General features: G+C 41.3%; 2 protein-coding genes across 6 annotated transcripts in view; both read left to right on the top strand.

Annotated features, from left to right (window-relative positions):
* Positions 1-12796, top strand: part of LOC120065248 (syntaxin-16-like) — a 16219-nt gene extending 3423 nt beyond the window's left edge. For 4 of the 5 annotated variants that reach the window (XM_039016075.1, XM_039016074.1, XM_039016073.1 and 1 more), the window contains 6 exons: positions 3278-3418; positions 7840-8002; positions 8216-8301; positions 10243-10386; positions 10550-10630; positions 10772-11890. In XM_039016075.1, the coding sequence (XP_038872003.1) occupies positions 3278-3418; positions 7840-8002; positions 8216-8301; positions 10243-10386; positions 10550-10630; positions 10772-10873 (717 nt within the window). In that variant the 3' untranslated portion in view covers positions 10874-11890. Of the gene's footprint in view, positions 1-3277; positions 3419-7839; positions 8003-8215; positions 8302-10242; positions 10387-10549; positions 10631-10771; positions 11891-12708 lie in introns of those variants that run through there. The other variant, XM_039016076.1, reaches the window with a different exon arrangement.
* npepl1 (aminopeptidase like 1) lies at positions 12617-25872 on the top strand. Its single transcript, XM_039016071.1, has 12 exons — positions 12617-12906; positions 13823-14008; positions 14515-14685; positions 20110-20199; positions 20446-20527; positions 22080-22222; positions 22486-22563; positions 22715-22815; positions 23047-23170; positions 24178-24354; positions 24575-24685; positions 25127-25872. Exons 1-12 carry the CDS (start codon positions 12757-12759, stop codon positions 25289-25291), a joined length of 1578 nt encoding a protein of 525 aa, XP_038871999.1. The 5' UTR covers positions 12617-12756; the 3' UTR covers positions 25292-25872.

Genomic DNA, 25872 nt, shown 5'->3' with positions numbered 1-25872 from the left:
AGACTAGTCAGGATCGAGGCAAAGATGAACGAAACAAAGTACAGAGAGATCTTTGATGAAAATCTGCTCTAGAGCGCTCAGGAACCCAGACTGGGGCGACGGTTCACCTCCCAGCAGGACAACGAACTTAAGCACACAGCCAAGACAACGCGGGAGTGGCTTCGGGACAAGTCTCTGAATGTCCTTGAGTGGCCCAGCCAGAGCCCAGACTTGATCCCGATCGAACATCTCTGGAGAGGAATAGCTGTACAGTGACGCTCCCCATCCAACCTGACAAAGCTTGAGATGATCTGCAGAGAAGAATGGGAGAAACTCCCCAAATACAGGTGTGCCAAGCTTGTAGTATCATACCCAAGAAGACTCTATGCTGTAATTGCTGCCAAAGGGGCTTCAACAAAGTACTGAGTAAAAGGTCTGAATACTGATGAGAATGTAATATTTAAGTTTTTTATTTTTAATACATTTGCAAAAATTTGCTTTGTCCGTTATGGGGTATTATGTGTAGATTGAGGGGGGAAATTATTTAATCCATTTTAGAATAAGGCTTTAACGTAACAAAATGTGGAAAAAGTCAAGGGGTCTGAATACTTAACATGCACTGTATACAGTACCACTCAAAAGTTTGGACACACCTACTCTTTTATGTGTTTTTCTTTATTTTTTACTATTTTCTACATTATAGAATAATAGTGTAGACATCAAAACTATGAAATAACATATGGAATCATGTAGTTTAACAAAAAATTGTTAAACAAATCAAAATATATTTGAAATTCTTCAAGGTAGCCGCTCTTTGCCTTGATGACAGCTTTGCACGCTCTTGGCATACTGTCAACCAGCTTAATGAGGAATGCTTTTCCAACAGTCTTGAAGGAGTTCCCACATATGCTGAGCACTTGTTGGCTGCTTTTCCTTCACTCTGCGGTCCAACTCATCCCAAACCATCTCAATTGGGTTGAGTTCAGGTGATTGTGGAGGCCAGGTCATTTGATGCAGCACTCCATCACTCTCCTTGGTCATATAGCCCTTACACAACCTAGAGGTGTGTTGGGTCATTGTCCTGTTGAAAAACAAATGATAGTCCCACTAAGTGCAAACCAGATGTGATGGCGTATCGCTGCAGAATGCTGTGGTAGCCATGCTGGTTAAGTGTGCCTTGAATTCTAAATAAATGACTGACAGTGTCACAAGCAAAGCACCATCACACCTCCTCCATGCTTCACAGTGGGAACCACACATGCGGAGATCATCCGTTCACCTACGCTGCGTCTCACGAAGACACAGCGGTTTGAACCAAAAATCTCCAATTTGGATTCATCAGACCAAAGGGCAGATTTCCACCAGTCTAATGTCCATTGCTTGTGTTTCTTGGCCCAAGCAACTGTCTTCTTATTGGTGTCCTTTAGTAGTGGTTTCTTTGCAGCAATTAACCATGAAGGCCTGATTCACGCAGTCTCCTCTGAACAGTTGATGTTGAGATGTGTCTGTTACTTGAACTCTCAAGCATTTATTTGGGATGCAATTTCTGAGGCTGGTAACTCTCATGAACTTATCCTCTGCAGCAGAGTTAAATCTGTGTCTTCCTTTCCCGTGGCGGTCCTCATGAGTACCAGTTTCAACATAGCGCTTGGTTTTTTTCAACTGCACTTGAAGAAACTTTCAAAGTTCTTGACATTTTCCGCATTGACTGACCTTCATGTCTTAAAGTAATGATGGACTGTCATTTCTCTTTGCTTATTTGAGCTGTTCTTGCCATAATATGAACTTGGTCTTTTACCAAATAGGCCTATCTTCTGTATACCACCCCTACCTTGTCACAAGACATCTGGCTCAAACGCATTAAGAAGGATAAAAATTCCACAAATTAACAAGGCACACCTGTTAATTGAAATGTATTCCAGCTGACTATCTCATGAAGCTGGTTGAGAGAATGCCAGGAGTGTGCAAAGCTGTCATCAAGGCAAAGGGTGGTTACTTTGAAGAATATAACATATATTTGGATTAGTTTAACCCTTTTTTTTTGTTGTTGGTTACTAAATGATTCCATATGTGTTATTTCATAGTTTTGATGTCTTCATTATTATTCTACAATGGACAAAATAGTGAAGATAAACCCTGGAATGAGTAGGTGTGTCAACTATTGACTGGTACTGTATATAATATTTTTATTCACAGTGAATGAAGGATAACAATGTAAAGACATTGTACATTTCTCCTCGACCAATCTTTGAGGCTAAGGGAGGATTGATATATTTCCAATCCAATAAAATCTGTCTGTGGGCCAACAGGGAGACCAAGGCAATGGCATCTAGCTGTCTATTGGTCAGGGAAGGATTGTTGTTTGGTACTCCAAAAATAGCCTTTTCTGCACTAGGCTGCAACTCTAATCCAATGCTTCAGAAAGGGTCTTAAATATAGTGGACCAATCTACCAGACGTGGACAGAACCAGAACATGTGAGTCAAGTTCGCCAAGGAGCTTTTACACCTTTCACATGTACCATCAATTTGGGCAGAATTTTAAGAATCTGGCCTTACTGAAATGGATACGGTGAAGTACCTTAAACGGTATAAGGCTGAGCTGGGCACAAGAGGAGCTTCCATTTACTTTATTAAGTAAGCCACTATTTCAGACTTCATCAGCGATCTCTCCACCAAGTTTCTTTTCCTTTTGAGGACTATCTTATTAAACGTGTAGTTTATAATTTTACAACTTGATGTTAGATGGTCCCTCATTCTGAATGTAGTTTATGGGTCAGGAGAAACTAATCCATGGTTCAGTTTTCTTTAAACAGCCACAACAAACTGCACCTTACTTTAGCCACAACAAACTGCACCTTACTTTAGCCACAACAAACTGCACCTTACTTTAGCCACAACAAACTGCACCTTACTATAGCCACAACAATCAATGGTAGTGATGGGGACATGTGAGCATGTTAAAAAAAATATATAAAAAAATATCCATGGCCAAATCACCTTTTTAAGTAACATCTAACCAAATAGGAGTTTCAGGGTGAGGAACAATCTAACATCAAGTTGTAAAATAGTGAGCTAATCCTTTACGTTTAGGCTATTACATATGCCTAGTTTCACCACCATAATGAAACTATTGAGCTGTAGATACTTCACAAAATGTCAGCCTATTAGTATTAGCCTATACCAAATTCCAAGGTCCCGTGTCAGTCTTCTTTAAAATTTCATTTTTATTGGAGCTTTCAGTGCATGTCCTGTTCTCCCGTGCATCTGTGTTAATCTTGTGGTTGCGTGGGCTTTCAGATTCAGTATGAAATCACACGGGTCCGGCAGAAAATGAAGGAGCTGGCCGCCCTCCATGATAAGCACATGAACCGTCCCACCCTGGATGACAGCAGTGAAGAAGAGCATGCCATAGAGATCACTACTCAGGAGATCACACAGGTTTGTCAGTGACAGAGGAGTCCATACAAGAAACTCAATTGAAGAGAATATAATATTTATTATTCAAATCACTAATATTTATTTTTCAAATCAAATTTTATTGGTCACATACGCATGTTTAACAGATGTTTTTACGGGTATAGTGAAATGCTTGTGTTTCTAGCTCCAATAGTGCAGTAATATCTAACAATTTCACAACAATAAACACAATGCCCACAAATCTAAAATAAAGAATATATAAATATTTGGACAAGCAATGTCGGAGCGGCATTAAAATAGTAGAATAGAATACAGTATATACATATGAGATGAGTAATGCAAAATATGTAAACATTAGTGACTAGTATTCCATTATTAAAGTGGCCAGTGATTTCAAGTCTGTGTATATAGGGCAGCAGTCTATAATGTGCTAGTGATGGCTATTTAACCGTCTGACAGCCTTGAGATAGAAGCTATTTTTCAGTCTCTCAGTCCCAGCTTTGATGCACATGTACTGATCTCGCCTTCTGGATGATAGCGGGGTGAACAGGCAGTGGCTCAGGTGGTTATGGTCCTTGATGATCTTTATGGCCTTCTTGTAACATCGGGTGCTGTAGGTGTCCTGTAGGGCAAGTCGTTTGCCCCCGGTGATGCGTTGTGTAGACTGCACCACCCTCTGGAGAGCCCTGCGGTTGCGGATGGTGCAGTTGACGTACCAGTCGGTGATACAGCCCGACAGGATGCTCTCAATCTGTAAATGTTAGTGAGGGTTTTAGGTTTGTCACCAAATTTCTTCAGCCTCCTGAGGTTGAAGAGGCGATGTTGCGCCTTCTTCACCACACTGTCTGTGTGGGTGGACCATTTAAATTTGTTAGTGATGTGTACGCCGAGGAACCTGAAGCTTTCCACCTTCTCCACTGCGGTCCCGTCGATGTGGATAGGGGGGGTACTCCTTCTGCTGTTTCCTGAAGTCCACGATCAGCTGCTTTTGTTGACGTTGAGTGAGAGGTTATTTTCCTGGCACCACACTCCCAGGGTCCTCACCTCCCCCCTGTAGGCTGTGTTGTCATTGTTGGTAATCAGGCCTACTACTGTTGTGTTGTCTGCAAACTTGAGGTTGGAGGCATGCGTGGCCACGCAGTCATGGGTGAACAGGGAGTCTTGTGGGGCCCTGTGTTGAGGATCAGTGAAGTGGAGGTGTTGTTTCCTACCTTCACCACCTGGGGGCGGCCCGTCAGGAAGTCCAGGACGCAGCTGTACAGAGGGGATTCAGACCCAGGGTCCGAGCTTAATGTTAAGCTTGGAGGGTACTATGGTGTTGAATGCTGAGCTATAGTTAATGAACAGCATTCTTACATAGGTATTCCTCTTGTCCAGATGGGATAGGGCAGTGCGATGGCATCATCTGTGGATCTATTGGGGCGGTAAGCACATTTTAAGTGGATGTTAGGTAAGGTAGAGGTGATGTGATCCTTGACTCGTCTTTACGGAGGGAATAACTACACTTTGTATTCGGCCATATTCCCAGTCACCTTACCATGGTTAAATGCGGTGGTTCACGCAATGCTGCCATCTATCCACGGTTTTTGGCTAGTGTAGGTTTTAATAGTCAGTGGGAACAAAATCTTCTATACACTTCCTTATAAATTAGGTCACTGTATTCGTCAATGTTTATTCTGAGGCTACCTGGAACATATCCCAGTCCACGTGATCAAAACAATCTTGAAGCGTGGATTCCGATTGGTCAGACCAGCGTTGAATAGTCCTTAGCACGAGTACTTCCTGTTTTGAGTTTCTGCCTATAGGAAGAGATGAGCAAAATGGAGTCGTGATCAGATTTTCCTAAGGGAGGGCGGGGGAGGACCTTGTAGGCATCCCAGAAGTTGGAGTAGCGGTGGTCGAGTGTTTTAGCAGCGTGAGTACTACAGTCAATGTGTTGCTAGAACTTCGGTTGCGTTTTCCTCAAATTTGCCTTGTTAAAATCCCCAGCTACAATAAATGCAGCCTCCGGTTATGTGGTTTGCATAATGTCCAGTGAAGTTCTTTGAGGGCTGTCGTGGTATCGACTAGAGGGGGAATATACATAGCTGTGACTAATCGAAGATAATTTTCTTGAGGTAATACGGTTGGCATTTGATTGTGAGGTATTCTAGGTCAGTTGAGCAAAAGGAGTTGCGTTTCTGTACGTAATCACAATCACACTGAGTAGTTAATCATGAAACCTATACTCCCGAGAGATATTTATTCATGTCTGCGCGATGAACTGAGAACCCAACATACTGTCCCCGTACATACAGTCAATCTCAAGAGAGCCATGTTTCCCTGAAACAAAGTATGTTACAATCCCTGATGTCTCTCTGGAAGGGGATCCTTGCCCTGAGCTCGTCAACTTTATTATCCGGAGACAGAACATTAGCGAGTAATAGCGGTGGGTAGTGTGCGCGCCTCCTGAGTCGAACTAGAAGTCCACTCCACTCCGAATACCTCTTCTCCTCCGCCTGTGTTTTGGATCAGCCTCTGGAATCAGTTCAATTGCCCTGGGGGGTACGAACAAAAGATCTGTGAACATGTACAGTGACAGAGATGGGAATCTAGACAAGAAACCCCATTGAACGAACTTTGAAGAGTCACTACTATTATTATCACCTAAGATACCTTTTACCTCAGCTGGTGACACCTCATGAGTGGCCTTCTGGAAAAGCCACCGCCTTTGAGTGCCTAATAATTGTTGTTATGAATGGGGAGCTCTTTGTTTGACAATATGATCTAATAATACTTAGACTTTTACATGTTTACGTTTGTGCCTTTTTATGAGGGCCTACAGTATGTGCAGCCTGCTGATGTAATATGTCAACCATTGTGGCCATTCTTGTTATGTAGTAGAATAAGAACCAATTTTTTTTCAGTAAGTATTTCTCCGTGCTTTCGGTTTGTGTAGATTTAGATGTGTTTAGATTTAGATGGGTCAGCTGTTTGTTCACCCGCCCGCAATTGCTAATAACCCATCAACAACCACACGATTATATGTGATAAAGAGAGAATCTGAGGCCTGGACCCGACCCCAACCCGCGAATATAGAAAATGCTCTGTAGGCTACAGTCAGATGGCGGACCGGTTATAATGATTATTTTTTACAGGAATTTTTCTTGCATAATTTAGATGTGTTTCTGCTTATAATTTCTGATATTTTGGTAGGCTATTTGTCAGTCATCTTGTCTATAATTAGATACATGCAGCTTCTCTTCTGTCATTAGATGTTGCCCTAGAAGACTAAATAAACCCTTCCTCACCAGAATAAATTATAATGAATGCTTCAATCTTGTTGACATCAGTAAAGTTTTCTCTGTCAACTCTGCTTCTTTCATGGAGCAAAGACGTTTAGCGACCGGGGAGAAAATACAATCTTTCTGTGCAACATTTCCAAATTACATCAGTTTGAAGGGTTGTAAGGAAATGGAAAGCTGTGAAAACGACTTGTTTCTGATAAGATTTCAGTTTGGCCTGGATGCATATTTTATGTGGTTGAAATACTGTCAGCTTTTATTTTATTTTTTTTACCTCTACAGACAGTCCCTAACTGCGCATTCATTCGCATTCTCTCAAGATGCTGAAACAAATAATATTTATCCTTTCCTGTTCCCAAGTCAAAATGTACATTTGGTGAATCACTTTACAGCAAGAAATTCTTAATTATGCAGGATTTAATATTAAGTCTGTGAGGGGGTTATAGACCTACAGTCAGTTTCCAGATTTCAGTTTCCATTTAATCCATTTGAACAGTAGGCTACAGTTGCATTGACGTGCCATAGGCCTATTTGAAGTCCCCGTCAAGTGACTGTCAAATTTTTATAGCGCCTCAGAATCCTTACACATAGCATATGCACTGCTATCGTCCTCTTTTACCACTTCACCAAATCTTTCCCAAACATTAGTTTTCTGGCCCTCCTTTCTCTTTATTTTCAACTTTCCATTTCACAGCTTTTCTCATATTTCTCTGACATTGTCCTTTTTGGCTCAGTGGATGACATTAACTTTTTCTGCCCGTTCACAAAAGCATTTGGTGGTTGGCGTGTAGGCTATTTGGCGCGCGTAAAGTTAGCCCCTAAAGCTTTGGTTTACACACTAATGCCAGATAGCTTAAAATAATGAAAGAAAAACCTCAATGTAGCGTATAGATATAAATTGCACTATAATTATACATTTACGGATTTAATAAAAAAAAAAATGTTTTCTCTTTATTCAACCCGACTCTTTATGACCCTAAACGCGCCCGCCCTACGGATATAACCACGGGACTGTGGGTTGAGTTAACCTGCACATCACTAGTGTAGATATTAATTATTTATTTTCAATTTAAATTGTACAAAGGTCAAATGTTTTTCTATAATATGGCAAAGATATATTGAGTGCTTGCTCCTTTGCCTGTGTGTGTGTGTGTGTAGATGTTCCACCGGTGTCAGCGTGCGGTGACAGGTCTGCAGTCTCGCTGTGGCCACTGCACAGAGCAGGAGGAGAGGCTTCTGAGAAATGTGGTGTCCTCGTTGGCAGGGAGCCTGCAGGAGCTGTCCACCAACTTCAGACACACACAGTCCAGTTACCTGAAACGTAAGCGAGCACTCACTCAAACTGAACGGTGGTATTTCACCTTACTGTATTTACTCCTACACCTCTTCAGCTATCTTCCATCCCTCACTTCTCTCTCTCCTGGCACGAACTTGCGCACACACACACACTCTACATTTCTCTGGTCTTAGGTTTCACCTCCACCCTCATCATATGTCTCTTTTATTGTCATAATGTTGATGCTTTCTGTTACAGGCATGAAGAATCGCGAGGAGAGATCAAAGCACTTTTTTGACTCCGGTCCTCTAATGGAGGATGAAGACATAGCACTATATGACAGGGTGAGCTTGGAACTGACACTGTCAGTGTATTTTGACATTTCCCTGATCAGCATTGTTGCTTATACATACAGTTGAAGTCAGAAGTTTCAATACACTTAGGTTGGAGTCATTTAAACTCGTTTTTCAACCACTCCACAAATTTCTTGTTAACAAACTATAGTTTTGGCAAGTCGGTTAGGACGTCTACTTTGTGTTTGACACAAGTAATTTTTCCAACAATTGTTTACACACAGATTATTTCACTTATAATTCACTGTATCACAATTCCAGTGGGTCAGAAGTTTACATACACTAAGTTGACTGTGCCTTTAAACAGCTTGGAAAATCCCAGAAAATGATGTCCTGGCTTTAGAAGCTTCTGATAGGCTAATTGAAATCATTTGAGTCAATTGGATGTGTACCTGTAGATGTATTTCAAGGCCTACCTTCAAACTCAGTGCCTCTTTGCTTGACATCATGGGAAAATCAAAAGAAATCAGCCAAGACATCAGAAAACAATTGTAGACCTCCACAAGTCTGGTTCATCCTTTGGAGCAATTTCCAAATGCCTGAAGGTACCACGTTCATCTGTACAAACAATAGTACGCAAGTATAAACACCATGGGACCACGCAGCCGTCTTACTGCTCAGGAAGGAGAGGCGTTCTGTCTCCTAGAGATGAATGTACTTTGGTGCGAAAAGTGCAAGTCAATCCCAGAACAACAGCAAAGGACCTTGTGAAGATGCTGGAGGAAACAGGTACAAAAGTATTTATATCCACAGTAAAACGAGTCCTATATCTACATAACCTGAAAGTTCGCTCAAAACCGCCATAAAAAAAGCCAGACTACAGTTTGCAACTGCACATGGGGACAAAGATTGTACTTTTTTGGAAAAATGTCCTCTGGTCTGATGAAACAAAAATTTAACTGTTTGGACATAATGCCCATCATTATGTTGTTAGGAAAAGGGGGGAGGCTTGCAAGCTGAAGAACACCATCCCAACCGTGAAGCACGGGGGCAGCATCATGTTGTGGGGGTGCTTTGCTGCAGGAGGGACTGGTGCACTACACAAAATAGATGGCATCATGAGGAAAGGAAAATGATGTGGATATTTTGAAGTAACAACTCAAGACATCAGTCAGGAAGTTAAGCTTGGTCGCAAATGGGTCTTCCAAATTGACAATGAACACAAGCATACTTCCAAAGTTGTGGCAAAATGGCTTAAGGACAACAAAGTCAAGGTATTTGAGTGGCCATCACAAAGCCCTGACCTCAATCCCATAGAAATTTTGTGGGCAGAATTGAAAAAGTGTGTGTGAGCAAGGAGGCCTACAAACCTGACTCAGTTGCATGAGCTCTGTCAGGAGGAATATGCCAAAATTCACCCAACTTATTGTGGGAAGCTTGTGGAAGGCCACCCGAAACTTTGACCCAAGTTAAACAATTTAAAGGCAATGCTACCAAATACTAATTGAGTGTATGTAAACTTCTGACCCACTGGGAATGTGATGAAAGAAATAAAAGCTGAACTAAATCATTCTCTACTATTATTCTGACATTTCACATTCTTAAAATAAAGTGGTGATCCTAACTGACCTAAGACAGGGAATTTTTACTCAGATTAAATGTCAGGAATTGTGAAAATCTGTGTTTAAATGTATTTGGCTAAGGTGTATGTAAACTTTTGACCTCAACTGATCTTTAGAGCCTAAACAAACAGAACAAGAATTCAGCCTGGTTGATAAGGAGCCAATAACAAACCACTCCTTTGTGTGGTGTATGAAGAGGTTACTGGACCGCAGGGAAAATTACCTGTGAATTGCACTATTTGACTGAAGTATTTTCATAGCATTAAGACTGTAACAAAACTATTTTTTCCCCCCGCAGAAGGGAATAGGGTGCCATTTGGGACGTAGACAAAGTTCTATTCAGTGAGCCCATATTTTTGATCTCTCCCAGGGGTTTACAGGTGACCAGCTGGTCCTGGTAGAGCAGAACACAGTGATGGTGGAGGAACGTGAGAGAGAGGTCAGACAGATAGTCCAGTCCATCTCTGACCTGAATGAGATTTTCCGAGACCTGGCTGGAATGGTGGTGGAACAGGTCTGTGAGGGGAAACCCTATTCAGTTTTTGGAAACATTACAACACCATCATGTTTATACCTTGTGATGATTAACATCAATAACGAACTGTGTCAGTATGGCCCATGGATATGGTTTTGTATGCTTTCCCAACTGATTTGTTTCTTTCTTTATCCAATATCAGGGCACAGTACTTGACAGAATTGACTTCAATGTGGAGCAATCGTGTGTCAAAACAGAAGAGGGGTTGAAACAGTTACAAAAGGTGAGGACACAATGTTAGATTGTGCAATGCACATCTGAAATATCAACAATGGTTCAAACGAAGCCCAATTGATGATTATGTCCATGAAAAAGGGAAAGATGTTATCTTGCCCGCAAACTTAATTATAATGTTTTCTTGCAGGCTGAACAGTATCAGAAGAAAAACCGAAAGATGCTGGTCATTTTAATCCTTACTGTTATAGTTGTCGTTCTAATACTTATTCTATTTGGGACCAAGTTCTAGTGATGCATTCCTTTGCTTTTGGTTTGTTGTGTGTGCTTGTATGAGGGTCTTATCTGTACTTCAAATGATGCGGACTACCTGTCCAACTTTTCAATCAACATCTGAAGAATCACCCTTCCAGAATCTCGTGCTGTACGACTCATGGAGATGTTGAATGCATGATTCCTAAGAGAGGACAGCCAGGGAGAGTTCCTATTTAACTTTGGAACATTCCTGCACACACCCACTGTCTGCTCCAATACCCTCTTGAACATGACCATATCCATGTGTCATGGTACTGCTACAAAGAAACACAGAAAAAACACTTCTTCAATTCCCTTGTGGTCGACTACTGATTAATTGTCATGGCCATATAATTTGCTTGTTTTTGGAGAAAATAAGTGTTTTTTTGTGAGTTAGCATCATCTGTCCAGTTTTAGTGTAAGCTCTAGTTGTAAGCTCTGCTCTTCCATGTATGTTATTCCAAGAGAAGAAGTCTGACAATTCAGCTACTGCACAGATGAATACTGAATGTCTATGAACGAGGAGCATTTGTCTCGTGGTGTTGCTTTTACGGACCCTGGTCAGTGCATACATTTCATTTGTTGAGCATTTGTTTCACTTTCTGCTTTTTCATGTTTCCTTTTTCAAAGAGGGAGAAATTACAATGGTTTTTGTGTCGCTCAGTGGCTGAAGAACTACAATACTGATTGATTGAATACCAATAGTTCTGTTTGGATTCACACCATCCTAAATGAATGTCTCTGGACCAACAGCAGTGTCGTTCATGATGGTGCATATTTAGATCACATGACGGCTTTCTCTTGTTTTATGACCCTTTCTATTGTTCGGTATCACTAACTGATACATCAGTTGAGTTTATTTAGTCTTTTATACCTCTCACAGTTTGCACATATCGAAAGACTGATTGGTTTCATGTCTGTCAAACTACTGTCTCCTGTATATTATGAAATTATTTATTTTGAATTTAAATTCTATAAAAGGTCAAAGGATTTTGTCTAATATGGCAAAGATGTATTGAATAGCCTAAATTGTGTCTGTGGCGGCCTGTGTTGGAATGAACGATGTGTTGCAAGCTTTTGCACTCAGAAATTACTTTGCCGATTCCGCTACAAAATCAACACTACTCTACAGTTTCTTATGAAGAATGGTCCTGTTTTTTGGAAAGATATGTGACCCATTTCATGTTAAATTATGAATAGAATTCAAAGTGTACTCAAGTCTTTATTACTGATGAAGCTGAATTCATGGTGAAGACCCAAATGGCAGCCTATTCACTAAATAGTGTACTACTTTTGACCAGGACCAATAGCCAGGGAATAGGTTACAATTTGGGATGGAGTCATGGACAGAATTTGCCATTTCCAAAACATTGCCCAAGTTCAGTTATATATATATAGATAATATTTATACACACTTCAATTATAAATCATAATTGTTCATGTCTGGATGTTTTCTGGGGGCGGGGGGACACCTTCGTCCCAATGGTATATTATGGCTCATGTTATTCTTATGTTTTTAGTTTTGTTTTACGATTGTGGATATTAGCGGTTTAAAGAAATAATACACGTGCATTGCATTGGTTCGTATCGGCAGTTTGAGATATAGCTGCTTACCAAGAAAACATTATGCATAAGTAGGATAGGATAGTCTTTCCATTGAGTCTTTTCCACTTTGATTTTACGGGGGAAATGAACAAAACTTACTGGTTTAAAAAATATATTTCTCACACACTATGTACAACTACTGTACGGAAAATCCCATGCTATTCAAGATCCGTGCTAGTGCTGACTTCCCGTTCAACCTCAGCAGTGACACAGCTCTATGAAAAACAGGATGTGCGATAAAGTGCAAAGGGCATCAATCCATCGGTTTGTCCAAAGATGGCGAACGTGGTGCTCGAGTTCAAGGCTTCTGCTGGAGATTCGGAGCCCCAAAATCGCCCGGTCCTCATTGTCGGTCAACTGAATAACTTGACGCAAACAAACTGGACCCAGGTCAAGGGGAAATTGCAGCCAGCTGTCAGCGAAAAGGTGAGGAAATTAAAAGTCAGGGCTGCTCGTGCTAGAGCTCCCCGGCAAGCACTCACTTGTCAACTGGCGCTGACTTTGCAAGCTAGATAGTGTCAGTAAAAATGTTCTAGTTAGTAAATTAGCTAACTTGTAATTCTAATATGAAAAAAATCTTAATTTTACTCTTGGTATTCTGTGAAATAGTTCAATGGGCCATGCATAGTTCCTTGGATTGAATCTGACAATGCTAATAAAGTTAGCTAAATGCTTGCTAGCTAAATTAGCTATCACAAATCAAGTCATGCTAGCTTTGCTTTTAACATGCCATCTCCATTCTCCAACCACATTGACTCGGTACTTGATCCTTGACAATATTTTATTGGCCTTTATTCTTAATTTCAAGAAATTCTAATTTACGTTTCCCCCCATTTTACTTGAAGAAGCCAGCCTGTAGGAAAGTCAGTTTTACTGGATTAGCTAGTTAAATGATCATGTTTCAAGTTGCATGTGCCCGACTAACCTAGCTATTGCTCCTCGTGACTACTTGATGTTTGGTCCAGCCAGCTGCATGTGGAGTCAGACCAATTCTGATCTTTTGCCACTATTAGTCTTTTGACCAATCAGATCTTTTGCCATTAATTGGGGAAAAGGATTAGAATTTGGCTGCCTGTGTAAACGCAGCCTTTGATCACTATTTGGGCTTCTGATTTGCTAATATCTTATCACTGTTTGACAACACAGTGTGTGGAACTTGCAGGTAAATTGTTCAACAATTTACCACAGTCAGCCAACTTATGTCATATGCTTTCACAAGTCTTACAGTATTCAGTGCCATTCAGAATCGGTGCCAGCGCTTATGTGATCATCATAATATAGCACTGACAGTGACAATAATTTGCTAACAAAGTGAAAACTTTATTTTTATATTTTTATCCAGGTCTGGCAGGCGGCTCTCACTGCTCTGAACCCTAACCCTACTGACAGCTGCCCTCTGTACTTGAGCCATGCAGCCGTGGCAGCCCTGCCCTCACGGGTTAGCAGACACAACAGCCCTTCCTCTGCCCACTTCCTTTCCCGTCTGGTCCGTACCTGCCTGCCTGGAGGGACAAGCCGCTGCATTCTGGTCAGTCAGTTCACTGCACTGGGATTAAAGACTAATTCGGAGCTATACGGGGCCGGTTTCCCAAACACATTAAGCCTAGTCCTGGATTTAAATGCACTTTCATTGGAAGTTGTCCATTGAGAATAGTTTTTAGTCCAGGACTAGGCTTAATCTGTGGTGGGAAACATGCCCGTGGAGTTTAAGGTGATGCTGACCTTATCTGCCATTACGCACCAGACATTTATTATTCGGTCCTTAGTGATAATGTGATCGTTAAGCCATAGATGGGCCCCTACAGCAGTCCGAAGTCTCAAGCAGTCCGAAGTCTCAAACAATATATAGGTTAGGCTTACATGTGGTTGCATAGTTAAAGTAGGCCTATGCTGTCTTTTGATTTTACTTTTAAGGCAATATGCCAAATTGCATGCTTTGTGATTGACACACTGCATTTATTGATCATTTTAGGTTGACTGTTATTACAGATTTGTTATCAGACAGTGAAAGTATGTTTGTTCCTGTCTGTCCAGGTGGTGTGTGAGCGGTCTGATGTGTTTGCCTCAGCCTGTGCCATCGCCCGGGCTTTCCCTATATTCTCCCGTCGTTCTGCCTCCTCCCGCAGGACCGAGAAGAAAGAAGTCACTGTGGAGTTCATCACTGTGGGCCAAGACAACGGACCACTGGACCTCACTATACTGCAGGTATCTCAAACTTCTATACAAGTCATTGCCAGAGCAATTGTGGACCTACATCAGCCACTGTTGTTGCTGCCAACCACTGGTTTTGTAAATGACTGACTAAACTGACTCCAAGATCTATATGGAGTGCTTTTATGATGTACTGTTACACCCCTAGTAAATGCACAAGTATTCCTACCGAACCGTTTGGTACGGGCACCTCTGTTCGGTCCGCACTGTGAACCTGAATGAATACATAAAAAAATATAAAAACCACCTGGCCTATAGGCTATGCCTCTTGAGTAAATCTGAGCTGAAAAAACATTGTAGGTTATTCCGTTAAAACCACTACAGTGCTCGACATTAAGATTTGTCCGCTTGCCTGTGGCAAGTAAAACATTTTTTGGCTAAACAGATTATAGATTTAAAAAATAACTATCAAACAGTTAGGCTACTCCGATCAGAATTGAATCAGTGTCCTCTGGATGCAATGTTTTGCTCATCCCAATCTCTGTAGTGCGCATCGGAGTTTAATTATTGTAGGCCAGCATTGACAGGCACGAGCGGTCTTTCACTCATGCAGTCGCAAGATTGTTTATTGAGATCAAATTGAGCTGTGTTTGCACATTTGTTGGTATTCATTGCTATTGAGGTATTTGACCAGTTATAGCTAATGTTTTGTCAGCAATGACAATTCTGTAAAAGTCATGGTGTGTGCATTACCTGCCGAGAGAGAATAACTAGATAGAAAATTCAAAACATATGTTGAAGTTTGGCTGGTTAACTATTTAGCATGCATTAATGCCATTGTCATGTCCTAAAATAACTTTTCACTGGCACTCGTGTATAACCGCAAATGGCAAACACGCAGTTGATATGTGTCCTCAGTTGATTACACCAATACTGCATCCTGTTGTAAAATTGTCTCCTTAAGTGCTCTTCTATTCAATACTAGCCATGTAATTCTGACGAAGTAAAATACATTTGAATAGCCTAATTAACAATTAACTTCTATGCTGTTAAAACTTCTTGGTGAACCCATCCTGCTCAGATCCCGGTAACGGGATTAATTTGATAACATCCAGTGAAATCCACAGAAATACTCATAATAAAAATTCAGAAAACATACATGTATAATACATTAAAATAAAGCTTAGCTCTCCCCTGAACACAGAATATTTAAGCTCACCATAGCCATTGATCCCTGGTTCATTGAATGAGGGAATTATATAATAAAGACATAAAAAGTATTTGGTTGTAATTGTAATGTTGCAGGGTTGCCAACCCTTGTGTAGAGTCCATTAGAGCTACTCGGGGTGCAGGCTTTTGCTCCAGCCCTGCTAGAACACACCACGTTGTAAAATAATTCAAAAAGTCAGCTGCTCAACAGTACCTTGATAAGCTGACTCTGGTGTGTGTTGTGGAAATTCAGTACTGAGAGAGATTTGGTCATTTCTTCAAACAATCATCTTTATTTAATATCGATTAATTATTGCAATAATGAGGACGGTCGACCCCACCACCACCACCCTTGAGTGTTGGACCGAGTAACCTAACCTTTACACAAATGCAGAGTCCTATATATAGCTGACACTAACAATGCTCAAAAAACAATTTTATAGGGCCCCACATTGTTTCATGACCTATTGCTGGGTTAGTTTAGCATATTTTGCCAAAACAAAAATCTACTACAGTAACTATTGGCATTAGGATTAGGCGGTATACCATATACTGCGGTATTTGGTATAAAATAAACTAACTTTTAATAAATATGCATATTCGTAAATACCTGCAGTCAACTTGTGCAATATGTTAGGAGATAAAGAACAGTGCTTTCTTCATTTCAGCTGTCACCTTATTAATGAAGCTTATGGTAGTCCCCAAGCCTTGTGAATCACTGTTGTGCATCATGCGCCAGATGATCTATTTACAGTATATAATTCAAAACGTAATGTTTGCCTGCTAGATATAACTGTTAACTGTCTAAAATGTGCTACATGCTCTGCAGTTTTGCATTTTGTTTGCAAATGTAGTAGCTAGTTAGCCATCTAGCTAAGTGGTTAGCGTCTTCCCAAATCAAGAATTTTCTTGGTAACAACAGAGAATCTCCTCGTGGACCAAGAGCCTCGCTGGCTAATATATGTTTTGTGCTTGCAGCAAACTGTGAGTAGCATTTTTTTTGTTACTTGTTTAGGTCAGAAACTGTACAAAATGTTTGCAATGCGCTCGTTAGCATTTAGTTAGCTTTCTCTATGGGGTTTTAAATGTACTTGTTACTCTGGAAACCGAAGGTTAGCAATGCTATCAGTGGGGATTTGAAAACAGTGACGGTATTTCTGAATATCCCGGCATGGCACAAGGTCAGTATAAAGTTATGACGATCTGGATACTGCCCAAGCCTAATTGGCATTTCATTTTCCTCCTGTACCGAACCATGACCCCAAAACTGCAATACATACCGAAACGTAGGTTTAGCAAACGGTTACACCCCTTGCATTTTCTGAACAAATGTCCCATGTGTTATTTTGACTAGAGGTAGACCGATTATGATTTTTCAACACCGATACCGATTATTGGAGGACCAAGAAAAGCCCATACCGATTAATCGGATATATATAAAATGACAATTACAACAATACTGAATGAACACTTTTATTTTAACTTAATATAATAAATAAATAAAATCTATTTAGTCTCAAATAAATAATGAAACATGCTCAATTTGGTTTAAACAATGCAAAAACACAGTGTTGGAGAAGAAAGTAAAAGTGCAATATGTGCCATGTAAAAAAGCTAACGTTTAAGTTCCTTGCTCAGAACATGAGAACATATGAAAGCTGGTGGTTCCTTTTAACATGAGTCTTCAATATTCCCAGGTAAGAAGTTTTAGGTTGTAGTTATTATAGGACTATGTCTCTATACCATTTGTATTTCATAGACCTTTGACTATTGGATGTTCTTATAGGCACTATAGTATTGCCAGCCTAATCTCGGGAGTTGATAGGCTTGAAGTCATAAACAGCGCAATGCTTGAAGCACAGCGAAGAGCTGCTGGCAAATGCACGAAAGTGCTGTTTGAATGAATGCTTAAGAGCCTGCTGCTGCCTACCACCGCTCAGTCAGACTGCTCTATCAAATCATAGACTTAATTATTATATAATAACACACGGAAATACGAGCCTTAGGTCATTAATATGGTCAAATCCGCAAACTATAATTTTGAAAATAAAACGTTTATTCTTTCAGTGAAATACTGAACCGTTCCATATTTTATCGAATGGGTGGCAACCCTAAGTCTAAATATTGCTGTTACATTGCACAACCTTCAATGTTATGTAAAATTCTGGCAAATGAATTCGCAACGAGCCAGGTGGCCCAAATTGCTGCATATACCTTGACTGCTTACGCTGAATGCAAGAGAAGTGACACAATTTCAGGCACCGCATTGATTATATGCAATACAGGACAAGCTAGTTAAACTAGTAATATCATCAACCATGTGTAGTCAACTAGTGATTATGTGAAGATTGATTGTTTTTTATAAGATAAGGTTAATGCTAGTGTTAATGCTAGTGTTAATGCTCAACTTACCATGGCGCCTTGCTGCCTGCACTCGGGTAACAGGTGGTCAGCCTGCCACTCAGTCTCCTCGTGGATTGCAATATAATCGGTCATAATCGGCGTCCAAAAATGCCGATTACCGATTGTTATGAAAACTTGAAATCGGCCCTAATTAATCGGCCATTCCGATTAATTGGTCGACCTCTAATTTAGGCTGTTGTGGTATGTATAGTGTGTTTGGAAAGTATTCAGACCCCTTCCCTTATTCTAAAATTGATTAAATACATGTTTTTTTTCATCAGTCTACACACGTTACCCCATAATGGTCCCGTGTGGCTCAGTTGGTAGAGCATGGCGCTTGCAACGCCAACATTTTTGCAAATTTCTTAAAAATAAAAAACAGATACCCTATTTAAGTATGCAGACCCTTTTGATATGAGCCTTGAAATTGAGCTCAGGTGCATCCTCATTCCATTAATCATCAACTTGGAGTGCACCTGTGGTAAATTCAATTGATTGGACATGATTTGGAAAGGCACACAGCTGTCTATATAAGGTCCCACAGTTGACAGTGCAAGTCAGAGCAAAAAACAAGCCATGGGGTCGAAGGAATTGTCCGTAGAGCTCCAAGACAGGATTGTGTTGTGGCACAGATCTGGGGAAGGGTACCAAAAAATGTCTGCAGTATTGAAGGTCCCCAAGAACACAGTGGCCTACTTTCTTAAATGGAACAAGTTTGGAACCACTAAAACTCTTCCTAGAGCTGGCAACCCGGCCAAACTGAGCAATCGAGGGAAAAGGGCTTGGTCAGGGAGGTGACCGAGAACCCGATGATCACTATGACAGAGCACCAGAGTTCCTCTGGAGATGGGAGAACCTTCCAGAAGGACAACCATCTCTGTAGCACTCCACCAATCAGGCCTTTATGGTAGTGGCCAGACAGAAGCCACTCCTCAGTAAAAGGCACATGACAGCCCGCTTGGAGTTTTCCAAAAAGCACCTAAAGGAGTCTCAGACCATGAGAAACAAGATTCTCTGGTCTGATAATCAAGATTGAACACTTTGGCCTGAATGCCAAGCGTCACGTCTGGAGGAAACCTGGCACCATCTCTATGGTAAAGTATGGTGGTGGCAGCATCATGCTGTGGGGATGTTTTTCAGAGGCAGGGACTGGGAGATTCGTCAGGTTTGAGGGAAAGATGAATGGAGCAAAGTAAACAGAGATCCTTGATGCCAACCTTCTCCAGAGCGCTCAGGACCTCAGACTGGGTGAAGGTTCACCTTCCAACAGGACAACGACCCTAAACACACAGCCAAGACAATGCAAGAGTGGCTTTGGGATAAGTCTCTGAATGTCCTTGAGTGGCCCAGCCAGAGCCCGGACTTGAACCCGATCGAACATTTCTGGAGAGACCTGAAAATAGCTGTGCAACAACGCTCCCCATCAAACCTGACCGGGCTTGAGAGGATCTGCAGAGAAGAATGGGGTCAACTCCTCAAATATAGGTGTGCTAAGCTTCTAACGTCATACCCAAGAAGACTTGAGGCTGTTGAAGCAACTTTGGCAGCAATTAGAAAGTACTGCGTAAAGAGTCTGAGTACTAATGTAGATGTGATGTTTCATTTGTAATACATTTGCAAAAGATTCTGAACCTGTTTTCGCATTGTCATTATGGGGTATTGTGTGTAGATTGAGGGGGGGGGTATTTTCTAATGAGGCTGTAATCTAACAGTGGAAAAGTCAAGGGGTCTGAATACTTTCCGAATGCACTGTACATGCATACATGTAAATCTAGAGTACATGTTTGCATGATTGTAATTCTCTCTGGATAGGAGCATCTGCTAAAAGACACAAATTAACGTAATTTATGCTTTGGCTCTTGCCAGTGTCTTGCCAATGCTGCTGATGGAGTGAGACTGGCAGCACGGATTGTGGACACACCGTGCAATGAGATGAATACTGATCACTTCTTGGAGGCAAGTGATATCCTAATGTAGTTATCGGGTGCGTCCCAAATGGCACCCTATTCCATACATAGGGCACGGCTTTTTAGCCCTATGGGCTTTGCTCAACGTAGTGCACTATATAGGGTTTAGGGTGCCATTTGGGACGCTACCATAAAGCAATAGCACCCAAGTAATGGACAATCGACAGTGACTTCTTAAAACAACTTAATTCAACAAAATGTACTTTTTTGACTGGGTATGCCTTTTTGTCTTCAGGAGATTAAGGCAGTGGGGACTGAACTGGGCATTTCTCCTGTTATCATTCGAGGAGAGGAACTGAAACAGAAAGGATTTGGAGGTAGTGTATCAGGACAGGAGGGTCTTGGCAATGTGTTATGCTTCTATGTTTTGGGACCAGATTATGTGAGTTTGTTAAATATTTTAATGAACTGATAAAACACACCGGTGCAGAATCAAGGTGACTTACAAAGCTGAGGAGGGCCAAGGGCAAGAGAGGGAATATGTTGTAGTGTCCACAACTAGTCATCGTTGAATCTCCACAACTAGTCATCGTGGAATCTGAAAAGACGCGTATCCCGAAAGCATGATGGTCTACTACGTGCACATGCTAAAAGAAAGGAATGAGGTGGGTAGCTAACTGTCATTGTAGAAAAGTATTTATAAACAAAAAATCTGATCTCTTAATTTTCATTCTAATGTCTATACAATAGGCTATCATTGATTTTGGTGTAATAGGCCTGACATATTACCTCCTTTAAAGGAGCTTTCTGTTTTGATAGGGTTATAAAAAATGTCAGGCCTACCTATAGAAAAATACAAAAACAACACTGCAATACTGCCTCCCTGGCAAGAGTGGCCCGAAGGGTGTTTAGCATCCCCAGTGGCTCTGCAAGCGCAGAGAGGGTATTCTCTGCTGCTGGCCTGCTCTGCAGGCACCATCACATGAGCCTGAAGCCACGCTCTGGCCAAACTCGTGTTTCTAAAAGTGAATTATAATTAAGTCACAGCCTATGCACAATTTATAGAGTATAATGACTTAATACAACAAAATGTTTAAATGCTGAGCGCTTAATGCTTCACTATTTATTTGTAGGCTATAGCCTTGAAATAATAGGCTGAATTTAGGCTACCCATCTGGTTCTTGACCTATTTAAAGTGTTTATATGCAGTTTAATGCGACACCTCGCATATTTGAAATTGTGAATGCTTTTAGTCGCCTTTTCATGTTTATTAAAATACTTTATATAAAAATCATATGGTTTGTTTTCAATACTTCAAAACCAAGTAGTCACAAAAATAGATGGGTGTTGGTTAAATGGTGATTTTAAGGAATGGAGTGAATTTGGAGTGTCAGTTTATCCTGTGAGTGAGGAGTGTTTTTTAGCGGAACGGTTGGAAAGAATTTGGTACGCCAAAGCAACTCTGCTCTCATACTCTAATTGGGACTCAAATCTGTTTGGTGCTTTGCTTCCCATCACACAAACTGTGTGGTCCAGTTAGAAAAAGGTATTTTCAAACTGGCTGCACTCTTTACATTTTTAATTAAAAAAAAAAAATCATATGTATCAGCTCGCATGTATGATGACCACACGCTTTCTTCCACTTCCCTTTTGGAGTTTTTTGGGGGTTGGTTCTCCTCTCTGTTTGTCTTTGAATGTGCAATATTTCTATTCTGATGTATTACTTTCTCAGTAAAACTAGCTAATTAATGGGGCCCAAAAGATTTAGGCCAAAAGGAATGTCAAATTACTTTTCCCACATTGGAATAAAGCTTGTATTTTAGTTTGAGTTGTCATGTGATGCAGATACACTCATGGTTGTTTTCCCTGATAACCACAAACTAATATTGAGTTATCAACTCAATCACTTTGGACTGTTTGGGCCCTCAGGGATCTATGGAGTGGGCAAGGCAGCGGTGAACCCCCCTGCTCTGGCAGTCCTGAGCCACAAACCAGATGGCGCCACCCAGACTATTGCATGGGTGGGCAAGGGAATCGTATATGACACTGGAGGCCTCAGCATCAAGGGAAAGGTAAAGGCAAGCATGAGGCTTGTCAGTTGGGCTGCATCCCAAATGGCACCATGTTCCCTATAGTGCAGTACTTTTGAACAGAGCCCTATGGGCCCTTGTCTAAAGTGGTGTACTATAAAGGGAATGGGGTGCCATTTGGAACAGGTCCATGATGTGATCATTCTGTCTTTTGTATAAATAAATGGATATATAACAGTAGCCAGCGAAATAAGTATTCAGTTACAATGTTGTAAAGGATGAATGTGCTTTTTTTTCACATCAAGACCAACATGCCTGGGATGAAGAGAGACTGTGGTGGGGCCGCAGCCATTTTAGGAGCTTTCAAAGCTACTGTCAAACAGGTGAGATCTACCTACTACCCCTGGTTAATCTTTCAAATCAACCTCTTATTTTGCAACATAAGGTCCTGTTTGGAGACACCCTATGGGATTGTATTGAGTGTTTGAAAAGTTGTGTGCAGACCTTTTTTTGAAATGCATGTCTTTTTTTCAGGGCTTCAAAGACAATCTCCATGCCGTATTCTGCCTGGCAGAGAATGCAGTCGGACCCGCTGCAACACGGCCAGATGACATCCACACACTCTACTCTGGAAAGTGAGTACCCTCCTAAATGTTGATTAATTTAAACCAGTTAGGCAAAGTAATGGAAAACAGGTTAATACAATGGTAACCTGATAGAGGAAAGTAGGGTTTTTCCTTCTGATGGGCTTTGTGTGGGAAAGACACAATTGGCTGATTTTTGACCAAGGATCCATTATTACGATGCTGTCTTAGTTTGTGGTATGAATAGCCTTTTTTTGTTTTTTTGCTGCCTTTCTGATGAAGGACAGTGGAGATCAACAACACTGATGCCGAGGGCAGGCTGGTGCTGTCTGATGGTGTGGTGTATGCCAGCAAGGACCTCTCTGCTGACATCATCCTGGATATGGCCACCCTGACAGGGGCACAGGTGTGTGACTGGCAGGCTCTTGTAGGGCCACAGCACTGCATCTTTGGCAACAACACACACCTACATTACTTTGGTGCCCCACAGTTCTTTAATCACGTATTGTCATTGTCCTTCAAGCAATGGATATAGTTTTGCCCTTCTAGAATAGATTTAAGCCTCTAGGCATTCGATATATTTGTATTTCTATAATATTTGGTCGGAACATTTTCAGAAGTGATGGTTAGGTAATAAATGTTAGATTAATAAAACATGAGCTGGTGCACACTCAGAAAAATGTGTGTGGAGGTGCTGACTAACGGTGAATAATAGTTTATAGGTATGTTATGGTAGCACAAGTTAGTCACACCACCATGTACATTGTTGAAACCCTCATAAAAGCCGGTCAGGGCTGTAACAGTCACTGCACTTTGATCAGAGCCATATATAGGCTGAAATGAACATGTGCAAGGGTCAACAGGGCTTGTGACAGACATAATTATACCAAGTAAGTTTTTTAATCTTGCTGATCTTTGCCCTAACTGAAATTTTTGTGGGCTACAGCTAAAACTCGCCACATTCTCTGAGGACCTCAAAACAACGTATCAAGGTTGTCTCACACAAATGGATGGTGTGTTTGTGTCAAACAAAATCATTAGGCCTAAATATTTCCTTATAACAGTTGTTCTAACTCAAAACACAGCTTGTGCTGACTGATAAAGCCACATCATGTGGTAACCCTCATGATGCACTGATGAGCTCATTCTGAAAGTCACATGCACCACACAGTATTATTTTGGCTACCCAGTGAAGTAGTTCGCTAGTGAAATGTTACTGAGGTCTGATGCACAAAAACAAGGCTGTTTTTTGTTGCTGACCATCATAAGCGTTAGGTGAATTTGTACTCAATACACACATCATTGAACTTCTTATTACCACCTTTCACTTTAGTTCATTACCATAGTTCCTGTATAACAAATTACTACATAAGTATATGTTTCAAACAATGGTTTAATTTGTCTCTTTCCTAGGGGATCTCCACAGGGAAGTACCATTGTGCTGTGATGACCAACAGTGAGCAGTGGGAGATGGCATGTGTGAGTGCAGGCCGCAGCAGCGGAGACCTGGCTCACCCACTGGTCTACTGCCCAGAGCTGCACTTCAGTGAGTTCACCTCAGCTGTGGCAGACATGAAGAACTCTGTGGCTGTGAGTGGCACTACTACTCTTCTCTCTGCTGTATGCTCAGTCTACCAGGTCCTATTCCTGGATCGGAGTACAATCAAGTAGCTCCGTACAAGGAGTTAATGCTTCTACAGCCTATCATGATTGTTGTTCATTTTCCTTCACCCTATTATATATTTTCTGGATAAGAGCATCTGCTAAATGACTAAAATGTAAATGTATCCCTTTTCTGTGTGTGTGAAAGGACCGGGAGAATGCTACGAGCTCCTGTGCCGGCCTCTTCATCGGCTCTCACCTGGGCTTCGACTGGCCTGGGGTCTGGGTCCATGTGGACATAGCCTCGCCCGTCCATGCTGTGAGTGACTGGATATTTGGGTTTAGTGGGGGTGTTTTCCTGGACACCAATTTAAGCCAAGTCATGGACTAAAAAGCCAACCTAATGGAGAATCCCCACTGAAAATGCTTTTTAGTTCAGGATTAGGCTTAATGTGTCCCGGAAACCCCTTTTTATTAAATCTTTTGGAAGTATAGACATAATCTATTAAATCCATTTCAGCCACTCCCATATCTTGACAGAGTCAAATAAAGTCTTCAGAAAGTGTGCTCTAACCTGCTTCAACCCAGCTCAAACAAATGGGGAACAAAAGGATCATCCTCCGTATACCTTATCTATCTAGTGCTTGCAGATCGGTGAAAAAACAAATGTGTAAGAGCTAATGGAGCGGGGGCTGGGAACAAAAATAGATTTGAGTCATGGTGTAACCTGTTCTATCATTTTCTTCCTTCCTCTCTGCAGGGGGAGCGTGCTACTGGCTTCGGCGTGGCTCTGCTCATGGCTCTGTTTGGCCAGGCTTCCGACGACCCCATGCTCAACCAGGTGTCTCCTCTGGGGGCGGCCAGAATAAATGCTGCGTCCGGGGAACCGATGGCGCGCGACAGCAAAAGGCGGAGACTGGTGTAAAACCTCTAAGCAGCCACCTCTGGACTCCTCTGCCTCACGAACTCCAGACCCACACACCTCCCCTCTTTACACTGACATGCACTGTTCACCTAGAAAGCATTTCCAATTGTCAATTCTTAGTCTACTTCTTCACGATGCAGTGAATAAAATGTGGGGGAAAAAGAGCAGGTGGCTAGAATTTCTCTCAGATTTGTTTGTGTTGTATTTAATTGACTGTCTGATTCTTTGTCCCACAAAGAATTGGATGGAATTATGAATATGCAAATGTTTATAGCATGTTGTAGACTTAAAGGTTTTGCTGTCCTTGAATAAATTACAAGAGCATTATTACAATTTCTGAAAATAAAATCAAAATACAGTCTGAAATTGACTGTTAAAGTAACTGAATGAGGGATGTGATCCAAGTGATCCTGTGTGCTAAGTGATTGTTTCCTTTTTCTTTCAATGTGTGTCTTGAGTAAATTCGCTAGGCGAACACATATTTTGGTTTGCGGCCATAGCTTATCCACTGTTGCCAAATTTGTCTTTATGGACATTGGGAATAACTTGTGAATAAAGATGGATCTTTTGGAATAATCTTA

This window comes from Salvelinus namaycush, chromosome 20 (genome assembly GCF_016432855.1).
Source record: "Salvelinus namaycush isolate Seneca chromosome 20, SaNama_1.0, whole genome shotgun sequence".
In the NCBI taxonomy this organism is placed as follows: Eukaryota; Metazoa; Chordata; class Actinopteri; order Salmoniformes; family Salmonidae; genus Salvelinus; species Salvelinus namaycush.
Note: the sequence above shows the minus strand (reverse complement) of the source record. Positions and strands in the feature narration are given on the sequence as shown.